Source organism: Myotis yumanensis, unplaced genomic scaffold (assembly GCF_028538775.1).
Source record: "Myotis yumanensis isolate MYYU_CA2020_CCGP unplaced genomic scaffold, mMyoYum1.0.hap1 SCAF_14, whole genome shotgun sequence".
Lineage (NCBI taxonomy): Eukaryota > Metazoa > Chordata > Mammalia > Chiroptera > Vespertilionidae > Myotis > Myotis yumanensis.
The window spans coordinates 32,937,124-32,960,544 of NW_027223765.1; the positions used below are offsets into that span (position 1 = coordinate 32,937,124).

At 46.6% G+C, this 23,421-nt stretch overlaps 1 protein-coding gene across 1 annotated transcript in view; it reads left to right on the forward strand.

Annotated features, from left to right (window-relative positions):
• Positions 1-23,033, forward strand: part of CUNH3orf20 (chromosome unknown C3orf20 homolog) — a 62,155-nt gene extending 39,122 nt beyond the window's left edge. The window contains exons 10-17 of the mRNA XM_070433551.1: positions 3,796-3,927; positions 10,561-10,684; positions 12,039-12,288; positions 15,265-15,568; positions 17,550-17,657; positions 18,351-18,496; positions 22,244-22,378; positions 22,952-23,033. Of these exons, the coding sequence (XP_070289652.1) occupies positions 3,796-3,927; positions 10,561-10,684; positions 12,039-12,288; positions 15,265-15,568; positions 17,550-17,657; positions 18,351-18,496; positions 22,244-22,378; positions 22,952-23,033 (1,281 nt within the window). The remainder of the gene's footprint in view (positions 1-3,795; positions 3,928-10,560; positions 10,685-12,038; positions 12,289-15,264; positions 15,569-17,549; positions 17,658-18,350; positions 18,497-22,243; positions 22,379-22,951) is intronic.
• Positions 23,034-23,421: the final 388 nt, after the last annotated feature.

The following is a 23,421-nucleotide window of genomic DNA, read 5'->3' on the forward strand; positions in this document are numbered from 1 at the left end:
TAGAATTTCCATATAGTTCTTTTCTGTATGTTCTATTTCTGATATTTTTCATTCATTATAAGTATATTTTCCTTTATCTCATCAACTATAGTTAAATTGGCCGCATTAAAGTCTTTGTCTGATAACTCAACATCTTGGTCATATCAGATAGGGTTGGCCTCCATTGATTTTCTTTTTCCTTGAGAATGGCTCACACTTCACTGGTTCTTCACATGCTGAGTAATTTTAGATTGTTGACATTATGAATGTTATGTTGTGGAGTCTCTGAATTCTGATGTATTTCTCTGAAGAGTATTGATGTTTTTGTTTTAACAGTCAAAGAATTTGGTTAGACTGATACCACAAACTGTCTCACCTACAGTGGGCAGCAGCTCAAATCTCAGTTCAGTTTTTTTGTTTCCCTAGCTATAAATTATAAATTATCTTGAGTCTGCCTTGCTCATGCATAGTTCAGGGATCACCCAGAGATGTGGACAATTTATGTATAGAATTCAGGGCTCTATTTCTCTCCCTCTGATGGGGTCCAACCCCAGCGGGTCCAGGGGTCCCCAAAGGTGTGGACGGAGTCGGCAAAGAAGGAATGACACGAAGACAGCCTTCAGTTGATCAGCAGCCTAGTCAGGACCTATAGCCAGGATCTCCAGCCAAAGTTCTGGTCGGAGCTCTGGTTAGGAACTGATGAGGTTCTGATTCTCCAGCCAGGTTCGGTTGCCAGGTTCTATCCAGGTTCTCCCACCATGTTCTGTCTAGGTTCCCCAGTGAAGTTCTGTAGCCAGGTTCTGTCCAGGTTCTTTTGCCATGTTCTCTCGCTAGGTTCTCTCTCTAGGTTCTCTGTGTCTCCTTGTTGTCTTGTTACATCTGTATTTATACCAGTTGATTCCAATCCTATCAATCTCTATTCCAAAGGTTAGGGCATTTCTTATCTCCATTCCAGGGAGTAAAGATTATGTAGCTTAAGTGTGATTGTTTGTAGCTAAAGTGATTAACTACCTGCCTGGCACTTAGTTAAGGGGTTTTATCCCCTCCCTAACTTCAGGGAAAAATCCCTACCTGGGGAAACAACCTTTCTTGGAGAGGTGACCTTGGTTAAAACACATAGCACCAAGAAGGTGAGCAAACATATTAAGAACAGTATGCCATATATGCCAGGTCCCTTGAAACAGCAAGGATGGACTGGCTCCCGGCATCCCTCTGTCCCTTTTGGAAATCTTTCCTTACAGTAGTTGCCCCAGGTTCTGTTCTTTGATTCTTTGAACCAGAAAAATGGTGGAGTTTGGGCCATGACTGTAGCCTGTCTTTAGGCTAAAGCTGTAAAACAGAAAATCATCCCATGCTGGTCCTACCCTTTAAATTTTGACTCTTCAAAGTCTCTCTGTTCTTTTTCTTTGTATTTTATGTTTAAAATATATTTTTATTCATTTCAGAGAGGAAGGGAGAAAGAGAGAGAGAGAGAAATATCAATGATGAGAGAGAATCATTAATTGGCTGCCTCCTGCACACCCGCTACTGGGGATCGAGCCTGCAACCTGGGCATGTGCCCTTGACCGGAATTGAACCTGGGACCCTTCAGTTCACAGGCTGACGCTCTATCCACTGAGACAAACCAGCTAAGACCCTGCTATTTTATTATTATTATTATTTATTTATTTATTTATTGGCCCTGCTCTTTTTAAACTCTTTATAGCTTTGGGTGGTTTTATAACTTGTAGTAGTTTTCTTGGTGTTTTTTTGTTTGTTTGTGTGTTTTGTTTTGTTTTCCAAGCCTCTTAGGAGCTGACTCAGCTATGCTGGAAATAGAACCAACTAGCTAGTTTTTAAGTTGAAGGCTGGTATGTTCAGTCTAGCATTTGTATGGAAGGTCAGCTGGAGTGAGAAAGATCAATGGATAGGCTGATAGAAAGACCTGGCATGACTAAGGGTAGTCCCAATATTTTTTTTAAAAGAGCTAGTTCAATAAAAAAGAATTCAGTATTCAGGCATGGGCTATAAAGGATAAATGAGAGAAGAAGGGAATTATAGATGTTTCCATAGTGGAGCGTGTATCTTCTGGGTGGATATAGAGAAGTTTCTGAGAGGGTCAAAGATCAATATGTTTTTAGATATTTTGATTGGATTCAACAGTCATTTATCCTAGGGTGAGAGATTGGGGATGATGGAGATTTTATACATATAATTGGGTTGGCTCATGAACTCCTGAGCAGCTGAGCAGTAACTGAGTTTATATTGGTGGCATTTGGGGAGAGGAAGAGAAACCATCCAGGGAGCAGGGGTAATAAAAACAGCTAAGCCCTTTGCATGTTTTATCTCATGAAATCTGCTCAGTGCTGTAGGAGGCAGATTCTATTATTGTCCCCAGGCTCAGAGAAGGGAAGTAACTTGCCTAAAATTGCCCAACTTGTAAGTAACAATACTAGGATTTGAACCTTAACCAACTGCAGTGCTTGAGCTCTTACCCATAGCTCTATTCTACATCTCTCTAGAAGGAGAATTGGAGAGGATAGATTTTTTTCTTAAGTGTGAGTGTGATCAACAAGCTTGAAGATATCAAAAGACTTGAAAAGAAGACAGCCATGGATCAAATGTTCTCAGGTTGCTGGAGGGGACTAGTATCCAGACTTCAGAGTGAGGAAGGGACTCATTGGTGAAGAAGTTAAATGTGGGCCTTTGAGCTAACAAGTGAAATAATAGAAGGAAATGGAATGAGTGAAATGGAGAGTGTTTTCTTAGTTCAGAGGAGTCTTGAGGGCGAGGGGGAACGGTAATAGGTCAGGAACGTTGAACATTGAAGGGAGAATCATCATGCAGCTGCCTAAGGCTTCAGACTCCTAGGCCTTTGGTAGGAACGCTGTGCATAAATAACTGCATACATGAACCATCCAGGGGCCTTACATGTGAGTTGCTCTGCCACATCCTAACTATGCCTGCTCATGTTCAGTATGGGCCTTTGTGGCTCACGAAACCACTTCCAAAATCTTTATCTCATTTGAATCCAATACTAGGGTTTCAACTATTTCATATTGAAGATTTGCATTTCAGAGAGGCTCAATGGCTTGCTAACAGGAGGAAAAACTGGAACTTATCCCTAACCCACAGAGTTCTTAATATGGAGTGTGTTGCTATAAGAACAGCTCACCTTCCCTGAAACTGCTACATAGGAAATCCCACCCTTTTGCAAGTGGTGAAAAGGAGTAGTTCCTTTGGCTTTTTTTTCAGGGGAAGAGTGGTGACATATTTGGTGACTGTGGAGGAGGGGAACTGAGCATGTCTGGCTCGGCCCCTGCTGGGTTCCCTTTTGCTGTCTGCCCACCCACCTGCGGAGGGGTATGTTCTGATGCTCCCTGCCATATGGTCAACTTCCCAAGGCAGCTCTGTGCTGTAGAGCAAGGTTCATCATTAGACCTGGTGCCTGAGTGGACACAGCATCTGATTCAGGGATAGTGTTGGCTTATGACCCAAGCTGTATCCCCACATGGCTCTACCAGAACCATAGCTGACTTGCCTGCTGATGCCTGTGTCTCTCACACAGTTGGTTCCAAGCTTAGGTTGAAAAGGGAAGGGACAGGGGTAAGATGGCATCATTATTTTTTTTTTTTGCCAGTACTCCAAAGAGAGACTGGAATTCTTCTCTTCTCCACGAAAGCTATATTCCAACATAAGAACCAGAAAGATTTTACAGCTCCCTCAGTACCAAGCCAAGAGAGGTTTTGTGCTTTGTGGTAGATCAGGGTGGGTGAACAATAGAAGCACAGGTCCGCTGAATACTGTTTTGTGTGTGTGTGTGTTTTTCATTTACAGATGAATGAGCAAATGAAGCTGACGGTGCTGGGGCAGGACTCCATTCTAGTCACCTTTACTTGCATGAATGAGACAGTAACACTTACTATATCGGCCAATAACTGTCCTCATGGGGTAGGGCACGATAAAAAGGTAAGGCGAAGCAGACCAGACACCCAGGTTTGACCCCAGGGCATCTCAGCATGTCTTGCCACTCTACATCTCAATGTCATTGTGCCTCCTTCCTGCTTAATGGATTCCTACTCGTCACACACACCTGTACCCCATGCAAGGCCCTCCCTCTTTCTCTGCCTAATGGATTCCTACTCATCATTCACTGACTGTCTTTAATACCTTGTCTGTGAAACTTGGGTCAGTTAGGAGTCTTTTAGTGTGACAGAATGCAATGCAGACTGGCTTAAGCATGAAAAGAGACTATATTGGCTCAGTAAACTGAAGTCTGTCAATAGACAGCTTCAGGCATGGCTGGATCCTGGCCCTCAACTGATTACATCAGATCTTCCCACCTCTTGGCTCTGTTTTTTTAGGGAGTTTCTCTCCTTATGGTGACAAGATAGTCATGAGCATCTCTGTGTTCATTATTCTGTCAGCTTTAGTCTCCCCAGGAGAACAGGGACTTCTCTTTCTCAAGTGCTCCAGTAGAAGTGCCAATACCAACATCATTGGCTCTGCTGGATGCCCACGCCTGAAATGTTCCCTGTGGCCAAGAGTGTATGCTGCTCTCACTGACCAGGCTCAAGTGTCGTGTCCATCCTGGGAGCCATAGGGTGCAATCAGCCCCAGGTTAACACCTGGACAAAGGATGATGCAAGAATGTTTTCCTAAAGGAAAATCATGGTGCTGTTATCAGAAGAGGAAGAGATCATGCTGGACAGAATAACTGCCAACTCTGTCACCCCCTTATTCATCTCAGGTAGAGTCCACCTCTCCTCCTTGGCCCTCCCAGACACGACTCACCTCCATTCTAGTACTCCTTCTTATACAAGCCAATCTTCTCTATCAAATTGGGAATTCCTTGTGATTTTTACTGATGACTATTGCTTCAGGGCCCAGCACAAGGACTGCTTCAAATTAAGCATGTACTAAACATTTGTTGGGTGGGTGAGAAAACAGTGTAGATTCGAAGCCCAATTCTCCCATTCACTGGAGATAATATATATATATATATATTACTGTTACTACTGTGTGCCTAGTCATGAGTCAACATTGTGGAGAAAGATGGAAGGGATGAAGGGGATACATCCCTGATTCCTGAGGAATTTATAAGCTAGAAGAGAGCAGTTGACAAACACCATGAGACTGGGGCGACCCAGGCTCATCAGTGGAGCAGGCCACTGGCACTACATACAGGGCAATTTGCTGGGATTGGATCACTCAGGAAGGCCCATGAAGTAGGAGCAGGAGGACCACATCTCCCAGTTTGCCCAGTCCCTGTTTACATCTGTCACACTCTTTCACTCTCAGAAGTATCCTAGTTTGGATGATCAATTATATGGTCACACTGAGCAAGGCTCTTGCTCTGTGGGGACACTTGCTGCCATATGGCACAGGCTCGTAGACTCTCAGAGCTGTTGGAGCCCATAAGGAGCAGCCAGCCCAACATCCTTATTTTACATGGAAACACAGGAGACAGGCGTGTGTTAGGGACCCATGTGGTACCATGTTATGTGTACAGAGAACACCTGTGTTTCTCCTGGAGGAAAGTATTGCACCTGTTATTTTCCATGCATTTTTATTTCCACAGCATTTCATCTTCATTAATTCATTAACTAATTCAATAAACATTTATTAGTACCTGCAGTGTGCCAAGTTGGCTGCTGGGAATGTAGAAATGAAAGAAGTCTCACTCCCTCTAGTCTCTGAAATACTTTCAGTCTAATGGAAGGGCAAAATCATAGCACCAGTTGTATTCCAGCTTGATGGGTGTAGGGCACCAGAGAGGGGCTCTGCGGGAGCTGTCAGGGTTCATTAAAGAGGTCTCATAGGAGCACCCAGGAAACTCAGTTACTTCAAAGAGCAAAATTGATTTTGAGTTCATCTGGGCAGAGATGAACAATCATGCTTATTGATGAGTCGATCCTATTAATTTGGTTCCATGCTAGTATGCTAGTACTCTAAAAGTCATTGTTGTTGTACTTCACAGAACTAGAAAAAAATATTTCAAAAATTTATGTGAAATCACAAAAGACCCCGAATAGCAACAGCAATCTTGAAAAAGAAGAACAAAGTTTGAGGAATCAATCACCTTAGCTGATATCAATCTATACTACAAGGCCATAGTAATCAAAGCAACATGGTACTGGCATAAAGACCAACATATAGATCAATGGAACAGAATAGAGAGCCCAGAAATAAACCCACACTTGATGGTCAATTAATATATGACAAAAGAGGCAAGAGCATACAACAGGGTAAAGATAGTCTATTCAATAAATGATGTTGGGAAAATTGAACAGCTACATGCAAAAAAAAAAAAAAAGAAAGAAAGAAAGAAACTAGATCAACTTATGCCATGCACAAGAATAAACTCAAAATCGATTAAAGACTTAAATGTAAGACTTGAAACCATAAAAATCCTAGAAGAAAACATAAGCAGTAAAATCTCAAACATTTCTCGTAGCAATATTTTTTCTGATCTATCTCCTCAAGCAAGGGAAACAAAATAAAAATAAATAAGTGGGACTCCATCAAACTAAAAAGTTTTTGCACAGCAAAAGAAACCACCAACAAAATGAGAAAACAACCCACTGAATCGGAGAACATATTCTCTCCAATGATACATCTGATAAGGGGTTAATATCCAAAATTTATAAAGAACTTAAACAATTCAACAACAAAAAATCCAACTAAAGAATGGACAAAGAATCTGAATATACACTTCTCCAAAGAGGATATACAGATGGCCAATAGACATATGTAAAGATGCTCAACATCATTAATCATCAGAGAAATGCAAATTAAAACCACCTCATACCTATCAGAATGACTATCAATACATCAACAAGTGTTGGTGAGGATGTGGAGAAAAGGGAACCCTTGTGTACTGTTGGTGGGAATGCAGATTGGTGCAGCCACTGTGGAAAACAGTATGGAGTTTCCTGAAAAAATTAAAAATGGAACTGCCTTATGACCCAGTGATTCCACTTCTGGGAATATATCTGAAGAAACCAGAAACACAAATTTGAAAGAATATCACTCCTATGTTCATTGCAGCATTATTTACAATAGCCACGATCTGGAAGCAGCCCAAGTACCCATCAGTAGATGAGTGGATAAAAGAGCTGTGGTACATTTATACAATGGAATACTATTCAACCGTAAAAAGAAGGAAATCTTACCTATTGCAATAGCATGGATGGACTTGGAGAATATTATACTAAGTGAAATAAGCCAGTCAGAAAAAGACAAATATCCTATGATTTCACTTATATGTGGAATCTAATGAACAAAATAAACAACATAGAAACAGACTCATAGACAGAAAACATTCAGCTATCAGAGGGGAAGGGGTTAGGGGGCTGGGTGAAAGAGGTGAAGGGATTAAGCAAAAAAAAGAACAGTTCAACTCATAGACATATACAACAATGTGGTGATTACCAGAGGGAAAGGGGGTTACGGGGAGGTAGATGAGAATAAAGGGAGGATAAATGGTGACAAAAAGAGACTTGACTTTGGATAGTGAACACACAATACAGATGATGTATTATAGGATTGTACACTTGAAACCTACATAATTTTATTAACCAATGTCTCCCCAATAAATTAAATAAAAATGTAAAAATAAATAAAAACCATTGTTAAGTGACTATGTATGAAGTCACATATCTGTGTTTCTTGATAACCTTTTTAGACTGTGTAAAAAATGTGAGTTTATCAAAGGCAATAGATATCAGAAAATTATTCTTTCCCATAAAATTGCAGTAATGCTTTATTTGCCTGGCAACCTCTTGTCTGATAATCTCTGAAGTTTGGAACACAGCTGAGAACCAGTACATAAGGAGCTAAAGACCCCCATGAACAGCCAAGAGAAATCACCCTAAGTCATGAGCTAAACATGCCCTCCAATCAGGCCTACAAAAGACCCTTAGTAATTCAACACTGATTTTTTTTTTTAAACCTGAATGCAATCTTAGCATGCTAGAACTAGAAATCCAAAGCTGTGATATCCAATATGGTAACCACAAGTTGCAAATGGCTATTGAGCACTTGCAATGTGACAAGTCCTAATGGAGAGAGACCGTAAGTGAAAATACACGCTACATTACCAAGACAGTGTGAAAAGACAATGTAAAATTTTTATTAATAATTTATTTTGGTTCCATAAATAATCATAATTTTTATATAGTGTGTAGTGGGGTAGATAAATGTTACTAAAATTAATTCTACCTTTTAAGAATGTTTTTCTTTTAATCCTCACCTGAGGATATTTTTCCCATTGATTTTTTTTTTTTTTTAGAGAGAGTGGAAAGGAGGGAAAGAGGGGAAAGAGAGAGAGAGAAACATCGATGTTAGAGAGACACATCACTTGGTTGTCTCCTGCACAAACCCTGACTGTGACCAGGAATAGGACCTGTATCTCAGGTACCTGCCCTTGACTAGGAATTGAACCCAAGACCTTCAGTGCACGGGCCGATGCTCTAACCACTTGGAAACACCGGCCTTGGCTTAAGAAAGTTTTTAATGTGGCTACAGGATGTTTCAAACTGCTCGTGTAGCTTGCATTATATTTCTACTGGACCGTGTGGAGTCTGGGAGGTGGGGTGTTTGTAAAGGAAGCTCCCAGAGGCGTTGACAGTGCAGTAGAGACTGGAGAGTTATTGAAAAGGCATCTAACCATCTTGTGGACATTTAGCATAGAGATAAACAGACATTAAAGCAGCTTGTGAAAACAGTACTGCATTCTAGACAGCACTCATTGGTGTCAACCAAGAAGATTGACTTGCCAAAAAGCATCCACATCATAATCCCTTCTGTTTGAGAGTACAGGGAGGTGCAGTATATATTACAACTCCCTAAGCAGACAATAGCAAATGAAGAAAGATCAGAGTTATTGTAGGTAACAGGATTTACAAACATTACCTCAACTACCAGGATTAATCACCTCAAAATATTTTTACATGAAATCCTTGAGACTCAGAGAATTGCCTCCTTTTGGATTATTGGACCATGAGAGCTACAAGAAGCCCTTGAGAAAATTTACTGAGTGTGGGGGCCGGCAAAGAGCCTCAGCTGGGAAGAAGTCATATGGCCTTGGGAATGCAAGGCCTCAGTTTCCCCATCTGTATCATGATGTGTAAGGGTCCACCCAGCTTTCACACACTCACTGCCATCCTGGAACCTTTATAACCCACTCAACTCCAGTGTGTGTGTGTGTGTGTGTGTGTGTGTGTGTGTGTGTGTGTGTTTGGGACTAGTTATCACTCATCAACAAAATCTGTGGCAGTCTAGGAAAGCTGAGGCTGGGGGGTAGGGTGGCAGCCTCCTTCCAAGTCCCTGTCACTGGGAAGCTTGTCAGATGGCTTCCCCAGGCACCCATCTCCCTGGAAGAGCGCGACAGTTTCCTCTTTTACGGCCCTGCGCCTGGCTCCTCACTAAATATTTCTATCCAGGCAGCACTTTGGAAGCGAGGCAATGCTTCAATTTAAATGCTTTATTAGCCCAGAGTGCCACCTCAAATCCTTTTTGGAAGCAAGCTGGGTATAAATTACAAATAAATAAATAAAATTAGCCCAGAAGCAGCAGCTGGAGCCAGCCGTTGGAAGGATGGTTGAGGTTTTTGCCATTAATTGGGGCATCCTTTACAGAAGTCCTGCCTGCAGGGGAAAGGAGGACATGTGGGCTGACTTCATTGTTCTTCAGAAAATCTGCCCTGTGCCCACCCCACTCTCCCCACCTGAGGCTTCAATTCCACAGAAGGAAATCGCTTTCACACCTCCTCTGTGTTAAGTGAGAGATGTAGAAAGCATGGTTCCTGCCTTTAAGGGGCTGACTGAGTTAAGGATAAAGAAGGTAAAAAATGACGGGGACCCCCAGCAGAAAATGAACTGAAACCTGAGCCTGGTTCTGCAGTACCATTTTGGTGGTCTGGCAGAGGGAGTGGTTGAACTGCAGGGCCGCCCCAGCAACTACCTTGCCACCTCACAGGGGATCCCAGAGCCAGATGCCCTTCAGGGTAACCTAGAATTGAAGCAGGAGGCCTGGGCCTGTGTGCTCATAGGTACCAGTCAATCTATGTAACCCTGGCTAAGGGCAGTTTTTCCTCTGAGATGCTCTAGCAGCTGGAGGGAAGAAGAGATTCTAGGGGATGCATACAGAGGAGGACTGGCTCCAGAGAGGCCTTTATCCATCATTTTTCACCATGCAGGTATTAACTGGACACCTGCGGCATGCTGGGCCTCTGACACAAAGGAGACCAAGACTCAGTCCCTGTCCTCTAGGAACTTACAGTTCATCAAGGGAGACAGGTTCAGATGCATTCACTTACTTCAGAAAGGGCTAACCTCTGTCTTCAGGCTGCTGCTGATAGAGGTCCAAGGCAAGGAACAGTTCTGCCCAATAGAATCATGGAAAATGTTCCAGGAGGGGACCTTCGAGTCAGGTTGGGTTGGTATGCAGGAATTCACTGGGCTGAGGGGGAGAGAGTTGTGTCTTGGGCAGAGGGGACAGAACATCCTTGAAGTCAGAGCAAGGCCTGGTTGTCACTGGTCTGGGCAGATGACCCCTGGCAGGACAGATGACAATGCCCTCCCCTTGGCCTCTCCCCAGATGATCCACAAGACCATCAGCATGGACGACAAGTTGTCTAAGATGAGCCGAGCCCTGGCAGCGATCAAGAGGCGGTTTCAGAAAACAGTGTCTCAGTTCATGAATTCTGTCTTACTGGCAGCAGGTAAGGGGGCAGAAAGGTAGGTGACAGCCTATTCGATGGCTTTTCAAATCCTGAGTTACCTGCAGATTGTCTCCAAGGATAGCTCTTTACCACCCCAGGGAGGTGGGCATGACAGGGAGATTTCCCCATTTGTAGATGGAATTACTGGACTCAGAATGCCGAAGGGACTTGCTCAACGCCACACAGCTACTAATGGTGACCTTGGCCACCCTCCATTTTTGAGCACTTTCCTATGTGTCTTTAATGTCTCCATATGATTATATTATTTTCCTGGGTCTCATCATCTTTCTGTATGTGTCTCTGTCCCCACTCCCACATCTGGTTCACCTTTTAGCTCCATCTTCTATCTATCTGTTTGCAGCCCCATTCCTCTCTCCTTGTAGATCTCAGCAGAGGAGAAAAAGCAGCTACCTCACCAGGCTGAATTGTTAGGCCCACAGAGCTCCCCATGCTGGCCCTTAGGAAACCCTTCCACATCTGGACTCTTTGCCCTGCTGATGAGCCTGGGGACAAAAGGACATTGACACCCCCCCCCCCCCCCGACAGCACTCCATGCCACCCCCAGGATGGGCATGGAGGGGTTGTGCTCTCCCCATGACCTCTCTGGGGTATTTCTCCTCACCCCTGAAGACTCAGTTCAACTGTGCCTCTTCTTTGGAAAGCCCTGACTCCCCCAGCAGAAGGGGACACACACTCCTCTGGGCTCCACAGTACTTTATGTGTGCTCTAATAAATCTTACAACCTAGCATTGTGAATATTTCTGTTTGCCCATCCCTCCTATATTGCCACTGGGAGTTTCCAGAGGCAGGGAAGCAGTTGTGGGTGATCTCTCTATGCCCAGTACCCAGCACTCAGTAAATGGTAAGTGAATGAGAGATCCCTGGCCTCAAAAGTTTTCCAGTCTAGTAGGGAAAGTACAATAAGAATACCGATAAATGTAATGTAGCAGAAAAAGTAGATGGAAATGACTTAAACCTGGAGACACAAGGAATAGCATCCTCAGGGAAGGGAACAACATGGATGCATTTATACCCAGTCTCTACATTGAGTGCTTTGGAGGTCACAAAGCTGATAAAACACAGGGTCAATTCAGAGAAGAGGGATCTAAGCTGGGTATGGATGAATGAATGGGAATGGGATTGATTAGTTCTTAAATTCAGCCAGCATTTACTGATGCGCTAATGGTGCTAGGCTTGGAGTGCTGTGCCAGACAATAGAGGGCAGGCAGCCCAGCAGAAGAATCTACAGAGTGAAGGAGTGGAGAGGGATATGAACTGAAGGGTGCCCACATGCAGAGCCCTACAGCAGGGAGGTAAGGCCACTGAGAGTAACAGCAGTGTCTTCTGTAAACAGGATTGCTCATCATAGAATATCCATCAAGGGTCATGGGAGAACTAAGTCGAAGCAAAATGAGATCCTGGGCCTTTGCCGAGCGGGGCACCAAGCTAAATCTATATTCAGAAGTCTCTGCAACACGTTATCAGTCAGCCCCACCTGAATCCTCGGCTGTACAGTCTCCGAAGGAAGAGCCTAGGTCTGCTCCGATAAGCCCCGCTCCGAAGAAGATCATCAAAATCCAAGCCAAAGCCCTGGCTACCCTCAGGTGGGCTTGAGCCTTCATTTCCTCTAGCTTCTGTGTGCCAGATGCTCTCATGCGTAGTGGACACACACTGGTGAAGAAAATAGATGAGGCCCCTCCCTCTCGGAGCTGGAATCCTCAGGGTGGGCAAAGATAGAATGTACACACATGAATCACTGAAGTCATTTCGATGGTGAGAAGGCTAGGAAGAAAAGAATTCATGGAAAGCAGAGGTTGGCAATTTAGGGCCATGTGTAAATCTGGCCCCGCTGCTAGCCTTTTTAATGGGTGAGCTTAGAATATTTTTTTATGTATTTAAATGCTGGGGGAGAAATCAAAAGAAGAATTTCTCATGACATGTGAAATGATATGAAATTTGAATATCAGATCAATAAGTAAGGTTTTCTTGGAACACGGCCACACCCTCTCATATACTTAGTATTATCTATGGCTGCTTACCCTGCTAGGACAGACGTCTTGAGTCTTTGTGACATAGTCCATCTGGCCTGCAAAGATTAGGACATTTGCACTGTGGTCCTTTATAGAAAACGTTGACCAGCCCCGGGGATAGAAAGTGACTAAGAAATGGGGTGGGATGTGCTACATTAGGAAGACAGGTCAGGAAAGGCAGTCTGGAGGAAATGATATTTAACTGGAGACCTGAAGGATAAGAAATAGGCAGCCCCAAAAAGGGATGAGGAAGGAACCTCAGGCAAAGGGTAGAGCAAGTATGAAAGCTCTGAGACAAGAATAAGTTTGGTATATGTGAGTGAAAGTAAAAAGACCAGTGTGGAGCCTCATAGAGAAGACGTAAGAGTTATATAAATTGAGGACAGAGAGAGAGGCAGGAGCCAGATAAGTACACTTGTTACTATTATAGGAAGTCATTCCATTACTTTTAAGATAAGATGTGACATCATCTGACTTACGGATTTAAAAAAAGAACATTTTAAAGCCCAGCCAGTGTTGCTCAGTGGTAAGCATCAACCCAGGAAGCAAGAGATCACAGTTTGATTCCTGGTCAGGGCCCATGCCCAGATTGTGGGTTCAATCCCCAGAAGAGGGCATGCAGGAGGTAGCCAATCGATGATGTTTCTCTCTCGTAGATGTTTCTATCTCTCTATTCCTCACCCTTGCTCTCTGAAACCATTAAAAATATAAATTGTAAAAAAGAAGGTGACATTTTCATAAAGAGGTAAAGAAGGTGAGAAAGTGAGTTGTGTGCCTATCTGGGGGAAGAGCCAAGCAGGCAGAAGGCACAGCAAGAGCAAAGACCTTGAGGCTGGAGGATAAGCACAGGCCAAAGAGGCCAGAACTCAACAAGCAAAGGTGGGCCTATTGGAGAAGAAGAAGAGAGGTAAAGAGGATAAGGCAGGGGGACAGATCATGTACAGCCTGGAAGGATATTGCAGGGACTTTGGCTTTTATTCTAGGAAAGGTGGAAAGCCACTGGAGAGTTTCAAAGAGAGTAGTGACATGATGTGACCAGATTTTTTTTTTTACTTGCAATTGTATTACTTTATTTCATTTTTTAAATTTATACATTCATTGATTGATTCTTTTTTTTTCTTTATTGATTAAGCTATTACATATGTGTCCTTATCTCCCCATTTCCCCCTGCCCTCTCACTCATGCCCTCACCCCCCTGGTGTCTGTGTCCTTTGGTTAGGCTTATACGCATGCGTGCAAGTCCTTTGGTTGATCTCTTCCCCTTACTTTCCCTCTGAGGTTTGACAGTTTGATTGATGCTTTTCTGTCTTTGGATCTGTTTTTGTTCATCTGTTTATGTTGTTCATTATATTCCACAAATGAGTGAGATCATGTAATATTAATCTTTCTCTGATTGGCTTATTTCGATTCACATAATGCTCTCCAGGTCCATCCATGCTGTTGCAAATGGTAAGAATGCCTTCTTTTTTACCACAGCATAGTATTCCATTGTATAGATGTACCTATCACAGTTTTTTAATCCACTCATCTGCTGATGGGCACTTACGCTGTTTCCAAATCTTAGCTGTGGTGAATTGTGCTGCTATGAACATAGGGGTGCATATATCTTTTCTGATTGGTGTTTCTAATTTCTTGGGATATATTCCTAGAAGTGGGATTGCTGGGTCAAATGGAAATTGCATTTTAGTTTTTTGAGAAAACTCCATACTGTTCTCCACAGTGGCTGCACCAGTCTGCATTTTTCTCCACATCCTCGCCAGCACTTGTTGTTTATTGATTTGTTGATGATAGCCATTCTGACAGGTGTGAGATGGTACCGCATTGTTTTTTGATATTATCACAGATAAGGGTTTAATCTCCAAGATTTACAAGGAACTCATACAACTTAACAAAAGGAAGATAACTCAATCAAAAAATGGGAAACGGACTTAGATAGATACTTTTTGAAAGAGAACATAAGGAAGACCAAAGAGACATATGAAAACATGCTCAAAGTCACTAATCATCTGAGAGATGCAAATTAGATTTAAAAAATTTTTTATTTCAGAAAGGAAGAGAGAGGGTGAGAGACAGAAATATCAATGATGAGAGAGAATCATTGATCGGCTGCCTCCTGCACACCCCTGACTGGGGATCTAACCCGCAACCCGGGCATGAGCCCTTGACCAAAATCAAACCCCCTTCAGTCTGCAGGCCAATGCTCCATCCACTGAGCCAAACCGGCCAGGGCTGCATCTTCCTTGAGTGGAGAGCAGACAGGCTTGCTGATAGGTTGGATAGGACATGAGGTTTGAGAGAAAGAAAGGAGTTCAGGATGACCACAAAGCTTGTGTTGGATGGATGAACAATTGAGTTGCTTGTTATTTGAGGATACAGAGGCCCAGAAAGATTAGGGGACCCATTCAAGGCAGTGCTGCAAGGAGATAGGGGGCATGCTGATGGTGGAGGCCAGGGTTGAACTGCCCGCGGCCTAGACTCCACAGCAGTGGGGCCTTTGTCCATGTGGAGTCAGGGCCCACTGAGCACCTGCCCACTCGCTCCTTCTTGCAGGGGGAGGGCCACAGAGATGCGCAGCCACACCAGGAGGGCTGCCTCACCCTCTGACTGCCCACTGGTGCTGCGGAAGCTCATTTGTAAGGAAGACATCCGCGCTGGCTGCAAGTGCATAGTGAAGCCACCCCTGGTATCTGATGTGGAGCTGGAACACTTCCTGTCGGTGCCCCGTGACCCCAGCCAGGTGCTGGTGTTCGGAATAGTGTCAAGCCACATTCCTACCAGCTCAGGACAGCTCCAGTGGCTGCTCAACACACTCTACTGTCACCGGCAGCAGGGCCGTGGCTCACCCTGCATCCAGGTGGGTCCTGGGCCCAGCAGAGGAGCCCCCAGTGCCTGGGGGTGGGGAGGTGGTGGGGGAGGGCTAGGGCTGGCTGAGCACCTGGCTGAGAGATTGCCTCTCCACTTCGGCACAGGGTCCTCTTTCACTTCCTTTGCTCCTTGGGGCCTTTGCACACTCTTCCTACTGTTTGCTGTGGTTCTCTCCCGTTCATCCCTCTGTCCCAGGACGAATGTCACCGCATCAAGTGGTTGCCCTTTCTGACCTTGAGACAAAGTCAGGCCCCTGTTGTTTTCTTCCAGAGCACACACCACAGTTTGTGGTTCTGTGCTGGTGTATTTAAAGCAGAGCCACACTCACCTCTAGATCCTTAGGGCTAAGGAATGTTTGTAGATAGTAGCCAAGTACCTACTCTGCGCTGGTCCTGTGCAGGTCTCTGCTCCATGTTGACTTTGACATAGCCCTGGAGGGGCTCCCACATGGTGGGGATGTAACTACAGCAAGCCCCAATGAGGACCATGAAAGGACAGCTCTAGGCAGGTAGGAACTGGGGAGCAAGAAAACCCCTCTCAAGGGCCTGGGAGAGCCCCCCAGGATGAAAGGGTTGGGCAGGTGGGTGAGTGTTTCTGGCAGAGGCAGTGTCCTGTGCCAAGGTGAACAGGGGAAAGACTGCTCGAGGTCCCAGTTCATCGTGGGTGAGTCAGTCAGGGGCACATGGAACCACCCCGCCTCCTTGCTGCAGAGTCATTTCTAAATCTCATCATCATCCTGAGTCATTAGCCATTCCAACAGTGTTAGCACAGTTCAAGGGGTGACCCTGTCCCCAGACCAACTGGAGCAGAGGATGCCCCATGAGCACAGAGCTGTGTGTCCACTTGATGCCTTCCTTCAAACCCTCTTTGTCTTGGTGCCCTCTCAAGTCTATTGTCTTCGCCCATCTTCCTCTGGCTGCAGCCCTTAATTCTGATTTTTGTGTATACCCAGGGGACACCCTCTTAAGCCCTCGTCCCAGGAGTGCCACCTTCCTGACCCTGACATACCCACCCTTGGACCTGCACTCCAGCCAGTGCCAGGAGCTTGGCATTGGAACCCTTCAGATCAGACTCCAGGAGGCTTTTTTCTAGTCTCATATATCAAAGCCACATATGTTTTAAACTTAGAGTTGACTTCAGTTTATTTCAGGGCTATTCATTGTTCACTAATAATTATCCATAAGCACAGGAATGCATGGTGGTGCTGCCCAGCCATGAGGTGGCCTGAGCTGGTTGAAGGCCATGGCAGCAGGATGGAGGAGTGCAGAGAGCAGGCCTGGAGGGGGTTTTCAGATTGCACTGCCTCTGGCCCCACCACTCGGGGTCTTAAGACAGAAACCTTTCCTGATGTTCTCTTGCTCTCATAGCTGGAACACCAGGTGTGGGTCCAGGTTTCACATTTTAAACTGAAAGGTCAGGCAGGACAATTTTGGTGGCACCTGTAATAAAAGGCAGATAAAACCAGAAAGTGTCACATTAGCTTTATTAACAACAGCATCCAGAAAGAAGGAGGAGAAAGAGACCAGTTTTACTCCGGATTGACCAGGCCATACCTCAAGATTTGGGTTCAATTCAGTGGGTTTAATGACCAGGAGGTGTCCAGTAGGGCATCCAGCAGGGAGATAGGGGGCAAAAGAATCCTGGAAATGGGTATGCCCAGGAATACCATTCCCATCTTCCAATGTCCACATGGTCTCTCTCAGGCAGAGGAGACAGGAATGTCCCACAGGCTCCAGAGGGCCAGGCTAGTGGATGTCACATGGCGGGAGTGATCATCTCTGCGACAGCTTTCACCAATAGAGAGCCCTAAGTGGATCTGGGGACATTCTCTGGGATGCCATGAGTAGGGGTTGAGAAGGGGGTATTGTATGGGGCTCCAGAACTCAGTGGTAACCCGACCTGGCTGAGAACGCAGGAATCTGAGTGCATCCTTTTGGCATGGAGGTGATGGGCATTCATTCTCTTGGCAGTGCCAGCATGACCCCTACCGCCTACTGCGATATGACCTCAACAGCCCACTGCAGAAGGACCCACCCCTGCTGGTGAAGAAGTATGCTGTGATGCAGGGGATGGTTCTGGTGAGCCGGAGCCCAGCAGGGGACTCACCACCAACTACAGCTGTCCCTGTCTCCATAGCCCCTACCCTTGTGGAGTCACAGATGTGGGAGGGGGTTTTCTCCTAGCCTGGCCTCCTGTCTCCACATTGACCCATGTCCCCAATCCCAGGAGACTTGAGCACTTAACTGGAAAGTCAAATTCTCTTTATCTCTTTGTAGATTTTAAATAACATAAAAAGGCTATTTCCTTTTTGTTTGTTTTTTTTGTCCATGACAAATAACAAATGAATATCCATACTAATGACTATCCTTGCACAGAAATCAGAGAGTGAGAGCATGGAGGGCTATAGAGCAAGATCCTTGCCCTCAAGGGACTCCTATCCCATGGGAAAGCTGATCAGTGTATCGGAGTGGGTTTGAGGCCAGCTGCCTGGGAGCAGGAAGACACCCTCTGGCCTCAGAGTTCTGGGAGGTCTTGTATATGAAGTGACATTTGAGCGGGTCCATCTGGCAGAGGGGAGAGGCTGGGATGATGGGCGTCTGACCTGGGGGACCTAGACAGAGGACAGGCTTAGCCACACCTCAGTGGGTGACTTGGGAAGGTTAACACCTCTTCCCGGGCACCAAAGAGAGGCCTGGATTCTGGCACAGGCTCTGAGAGTTTCAGTGCTGATGTGCTGAGGGCCTCTCCTTTGTTTCCGTCCTGTCTGTCAGCAGATGTTCGCTGGGGGGAAGCTCCTGTTTGGGGGCTGCGTTTTGAATGGATACGGCTTCAGCAAGCAGAATCTGCTGAAACAGATCTCCCAGGCTCGGCAGGACTGCAAGATGGGCTACTTCATGCCAGAGAACTACAAATTTAGGTACAATGGGAAAAGTTCGGACCGAGGAAGGATGGCGGCAGGCAAGGGTGGGGTGGAGGGGAGGGAGGAGTCGGCACTGTGGAAGGGGCACTGGTGAGCCAGAGGAGTGAATTGAGGAGGGGTCCGCAGTAGAAGCTGGCATGGAAGGACTTTGCGGGTGGGCTGGGTGGGAATGAGAGCAGGCTGTGAGGGGGTGTGCCACGCCGTGCTGTTGGTTTCTTCGGGACACAGGCCTTGGAAAAGGGCCCTCTTGGAGAAAGAGGGACACAGAATCATTTGCCCAGTGCTGGTTTCTGTAGCGAAATCATGGAGACGGGCATTTGGGTAGGGTCCCTAGTGACACCCCGCCTTTGTCCCATTGCACCCCACTCCATCCTGTGTGTGATCCAAGTCCTGCCTCTACTTTGTTTACTGGCAGGGCCACATAGGCAAGGGCCATTCATGGAGTGATCTCAGGTCCTTGTAAAAGGAATTGGGGTGGCCTGGCTTAAGTCTGCCTCTCGGCCTCGGAGCTCTGGCTTTTCAACCAGATGATGCTCATTACAGAGCATAATTGGGGCCCAGTTTGGGTGAGATGTACAAAGACAGATCTCTGGACTCAGAAAGCATACTGCCTGGTCCAGGGAAGGAGCCTGGGGCTCTTGACATTGCTGAAGGCTGTATTAGGTGAAAGGAGCGGATTCTAGAATGCCTGGGCCATGTGGTGTAGCAGAAGACTGACTGGGTCAGGGGTCCTACGATGAGGCTGGCGCCCTGCTCTGTTCTTCACCATCTGGGTGACTGTGGCCTAATCCATTTGCCTTCCTAAGCCTACTTTCCTCCCCTTAAAATAAGGATGATGATGCCCACCTCACCGGGTTGTTGTGGAGATCTTCTGGAAGTATGTTTGCTGGAGTGCTTTATAAACCTGCATGCAGACATAGGCTTGCCTATGATTGCACCCCCACTGCACTGAGTTGGGCATCCCCCACTCCCACAAGGCCCCTCAGCTTTCTAGGAGTCCTGACTCCAGTCTCTCCCTCATGTGCTGAGTTTGGGGCTTGTCAGAATGTCCGCTGGATCCAAAAGAGGTTTGGGGGAATTCGCTCCAGAGAAACCGTGGAGGTTACACCATGACCCAACTATCCTGGAATGCTTAGTGGAGGAGGCAAGGTCTAGAGGAAGCTATGGATGTTAGGAAGATGCAGAGAGAAAAGCCACTGAGAGCCTCAAGGCTTTGCTAACTCTGTCCTCGGGTACCTCTACAGCTCCTGCAAAAGAGGCATCAAGCCAGGCCCTGGGAAGAGAGTGTGAGTTCTGTGTGTGCACAGGGACAGGGCGTGGCAGAGGTGACCCTCAAACCTCCCTGTCCCAAGCTGCCTCCCCGCCTCCACAACCCAGTAGCTGCCCCTACCAGCCATGGCAGTTCTCAGCAAGGCTTGGTGCAGCTCCGGGGTTTGGTGGCACTGTGAGAGCCACTCTGTTAGGAGACCCAGAGACATGTGAGGTGTAGGCCAGACCTGGTTGGTGAGATAAGACTTGTCAGCTTATGAAGAGGAGAGGCAGTGCCGGCTCTTCATGTGTTAGGATGCCACTGTGGACCCATTCATGAGTCCTAGGAAGACCTGTGGGAGTAGGGTCCTCTGCTGAAGGAGAAGCAGGCACTGGATAAGCATGGGAAGGGCATGTTGTGGGAAGCTTCGGTGACTTGATCATATAGGCAGTGGGGAGCCATTGAAGGTTCTTGAGCTGGGGAGAAGCTTGATCAGAATTGGCTCTTATTTATTTTATTTTTCAGTTTCTTTTTTTAATTTATCTTTATTGTTGAAAGTATTACAGTACTTCTCTCCCCTGCCCCCCCCACTGACACCCTCCATCCCGTTCCTGCACCTCCTCCCCAGGCCTTCACCGCACTATTGTCTGTGTCCGTGGGTTATACATATATGTATATAAGTTTTTTTGGTTAATCTCTTCTTGCGCCCCATTGCAGTGTTGTGAAGTCACTTGAACTTTGTGTGTGTGCTCCCCATCAGGCAGGGCGGCAGGGTGAGCTGTGAAGGGAGACGTTAGTTTACTAAATGCCAACATTGTGAATATACCCAGATTCTGTGACCCCGTTTTGGTAGCATTCCATTTTTTATTTTGGGGGGGGGGCCCTTGCAATGATAGAGGAGACCCCCCTCTCTCTTCTCCCTTTGTCTCTTATCTCTGAACTGCTCTTCCCTTAATCTAGTCTCATGGCAAGGGCTCAAAAAATATGAAGAAACAATGAATGAAAGGGCTGGTCCTGCCTCTGCCATGAACCTACTACGTGCCCTCCAGCTCCCCTCTCTGCTCTTGTCGATAAAATGGGCACCCTGCACTTCCTGTTCCCAAGGGTGCCACCCTGCACTTCCTGTTCCCTAGGGCCACTGCGATGCTCAAAACCATCTTGTAACCCGAACAGTGTTTGCACACAGTGAATGGCTGGAAAGCCTTGAGCTGTGGTGCAAAGGGGAGGAGTGACCACACATGTTCATTAGTTTCCTAGAGCAGTGTGACACTTCCGCAAACTGAAATGTATTGACTTGTGGTTCAGGAGGCCAGACGCCTGAGATGCAGGTATGGGCAGGACAGGCTCCCTCTGAGGGTGCGAGGAAGGATCTAGTTCAGTCCTCCGAGCTCTGGGCATTCCTAGGCTGTGGCTGCACCACTCATCTTTTATTTATTTATTTTTTTAATCCTCACCCAAAGATATTTTTTTCATTGATCCTTAGAGAGTGGAAGGGAGGAAGGAGGGAGGAATGAAAGAGGGAGGGAAGGTGGGAAGGAGGGAGGGAGACATGAATGTGAGAAAGAGAAATCACTGATTGCCTCCCCCATGTGCCCCAACTGGGGTTGGAGATCAAACCTGAAACTGAAGTACGTGCCCTTGACCAGGAATTGAACCCATGACCCCTTAGTCTACAGGCAAACATTCCAACCACTGAGCCAAACCAGCCAGGACAGCACCACTCATCTTCACATGGTGTTCCCCTAGGTGCATATCTGGGTCCACATGTCCCTTTTTTTTTTTTTTTAATATATTTTATTGAATTTTTACAGAGAAGAAGGGAGAGGGATAGAGAGTTAGAAACATCGATGAGAGAGATCGATTAGCTGCCTCCTGCACACCCCCCACTGGGGATGTGCCCGCAACCAAGGTACATGCCCTTGACCAGAACGAACCTGGGACCCTTGAGTCCGCAGGCTGACGCTCTATCCACTGAGCCAAACCGGTTCGGCCACATGTCCCTTTTTTATAAAGACACCAGGTATATTAGATTGAGGCCCACCCTACTCTAATATGACTTCTCAGCTCACTACATCCACAGTGACCCTATTTCCTACATCTTGGGGTACTAGGGGTTAGGACTCCTGTATATGAATTTGGGGGGGATACAATCCATAACATTGTACATGATGACTTATTTTCTTGGCTTCCTGTTCTCTCCTTTGCTCGTTTGATGGTCAAGCTGTGTGTACAGGTGTCGTGGGCATGGAGTTAGGGCAATTCCAATCTGAAAAAGAAGCCAGGGAAGCCAATCCCAGTGAACCTCTGGGTCCCCAGGGGTCAGGTCTCCCTTCACCCTTCCTCTGGAGAAGCACCTGTGCCCTTTTCTCTCTAGGGACTGGAACATTGGGGCGCAGCTCTGAGTGAGGGCTGCTTGCCCAGACACCCCCAGCTCTGGGCCCTCTCTGACTGGGCCTCCACTGAGCACTGCCCTCCCCTCTTTGCCTCCCCAGCAGCGTTTTACCCTCCTTCCTGGGCCTGGATGAAGCTGACTCAGACAAGAGAACAATTTTGGAAGACTTCCAAGGAAGCATCTCCTCATTGACCGTAGGGGACAAGATGGAAGACTATTTCCCTGAACCTGAGAAGAAGTAGGTGGTCTCCCAGCCCGGGGGCTGAGGGGCCCTCTTGTGGTTGGCAGAATAGGCATGACTCCCAGAGGCCACAGGGGGCTAAGTGACCTTGGGGAGTCACATCTCCAACAATCTCTGACCTCTGACCTCTCTTATCAACATACTGCCCAGTTGCTCTCCCTGGTCTGGTTGGCGGAGATTGAAGCCTTTAAGCTTGTGGTGAAACCCCACACCTCAGACCCGTCTGTCTGTCTGAGAAGGGTGGAGACCGCAGGCTGTCTTCCTGCATAAACTTCCTAGACTTGTCAAGTCCACTGACTTGGCCGTATTCACTGTGAAGCGAATCATGTGTCCTGCAAGAGCGTGAAAAATCGCACACTTCTCATGAAGATAGAAAAGCATAACCGTGAGCACCTAGAAAAGTCACAGGTGCACTGGAGCCCCAGGTTGGAGCGATGCCGAGAGGACCTCAGCTGTGCAAAGTGGAGGCCATGCTCACCTCGGCCCAGGCCAGCGCAGGGATCAAGTGCTGTCCAGACAGCCCTCTCCACCCATTTCCCAGCATTTGCTTCTCTCTATTTTGATTTTTAGGATGAATCTGCATCCTCTCATCCAAGGCAGGAGGGACAGTAAGAAGATGAACTCTTGGAAGAAACAGGCCTCCAAGAAGTGATGCAGGCCCCTTGACCACCAGAGTGCCAGGCCTGGATGAGGCTCCTCCCTTGCCCACCTGCCCTGCCCCCCCCACCCCCACCCCCTTTCTCTGAGCCTCTATGTAATAAACAAGCATGCCTCCAGCATCTGGGTGAGGCCATGGGCTAGGCTGGCTCTACAAGGCCAGAGGCCCCCAGCAGCCCGGTTCTAGGTCCAGTCCTTGGGAACTAGGGTGCTCTGACCCAGAGCTGCTTCTGTGACCAGTGAAGCAGCCTGGATTCTCCCGCTCCCAAGGAAACAGACCTGACCAGGGAGCCAAGCCAAATGAGACGTTACCATGGAGGTCTGGGATGGGACTAAACTATGCTGTCCTCCCCTTCACTGGTTGGGAATGGCTCAGGTTCTGG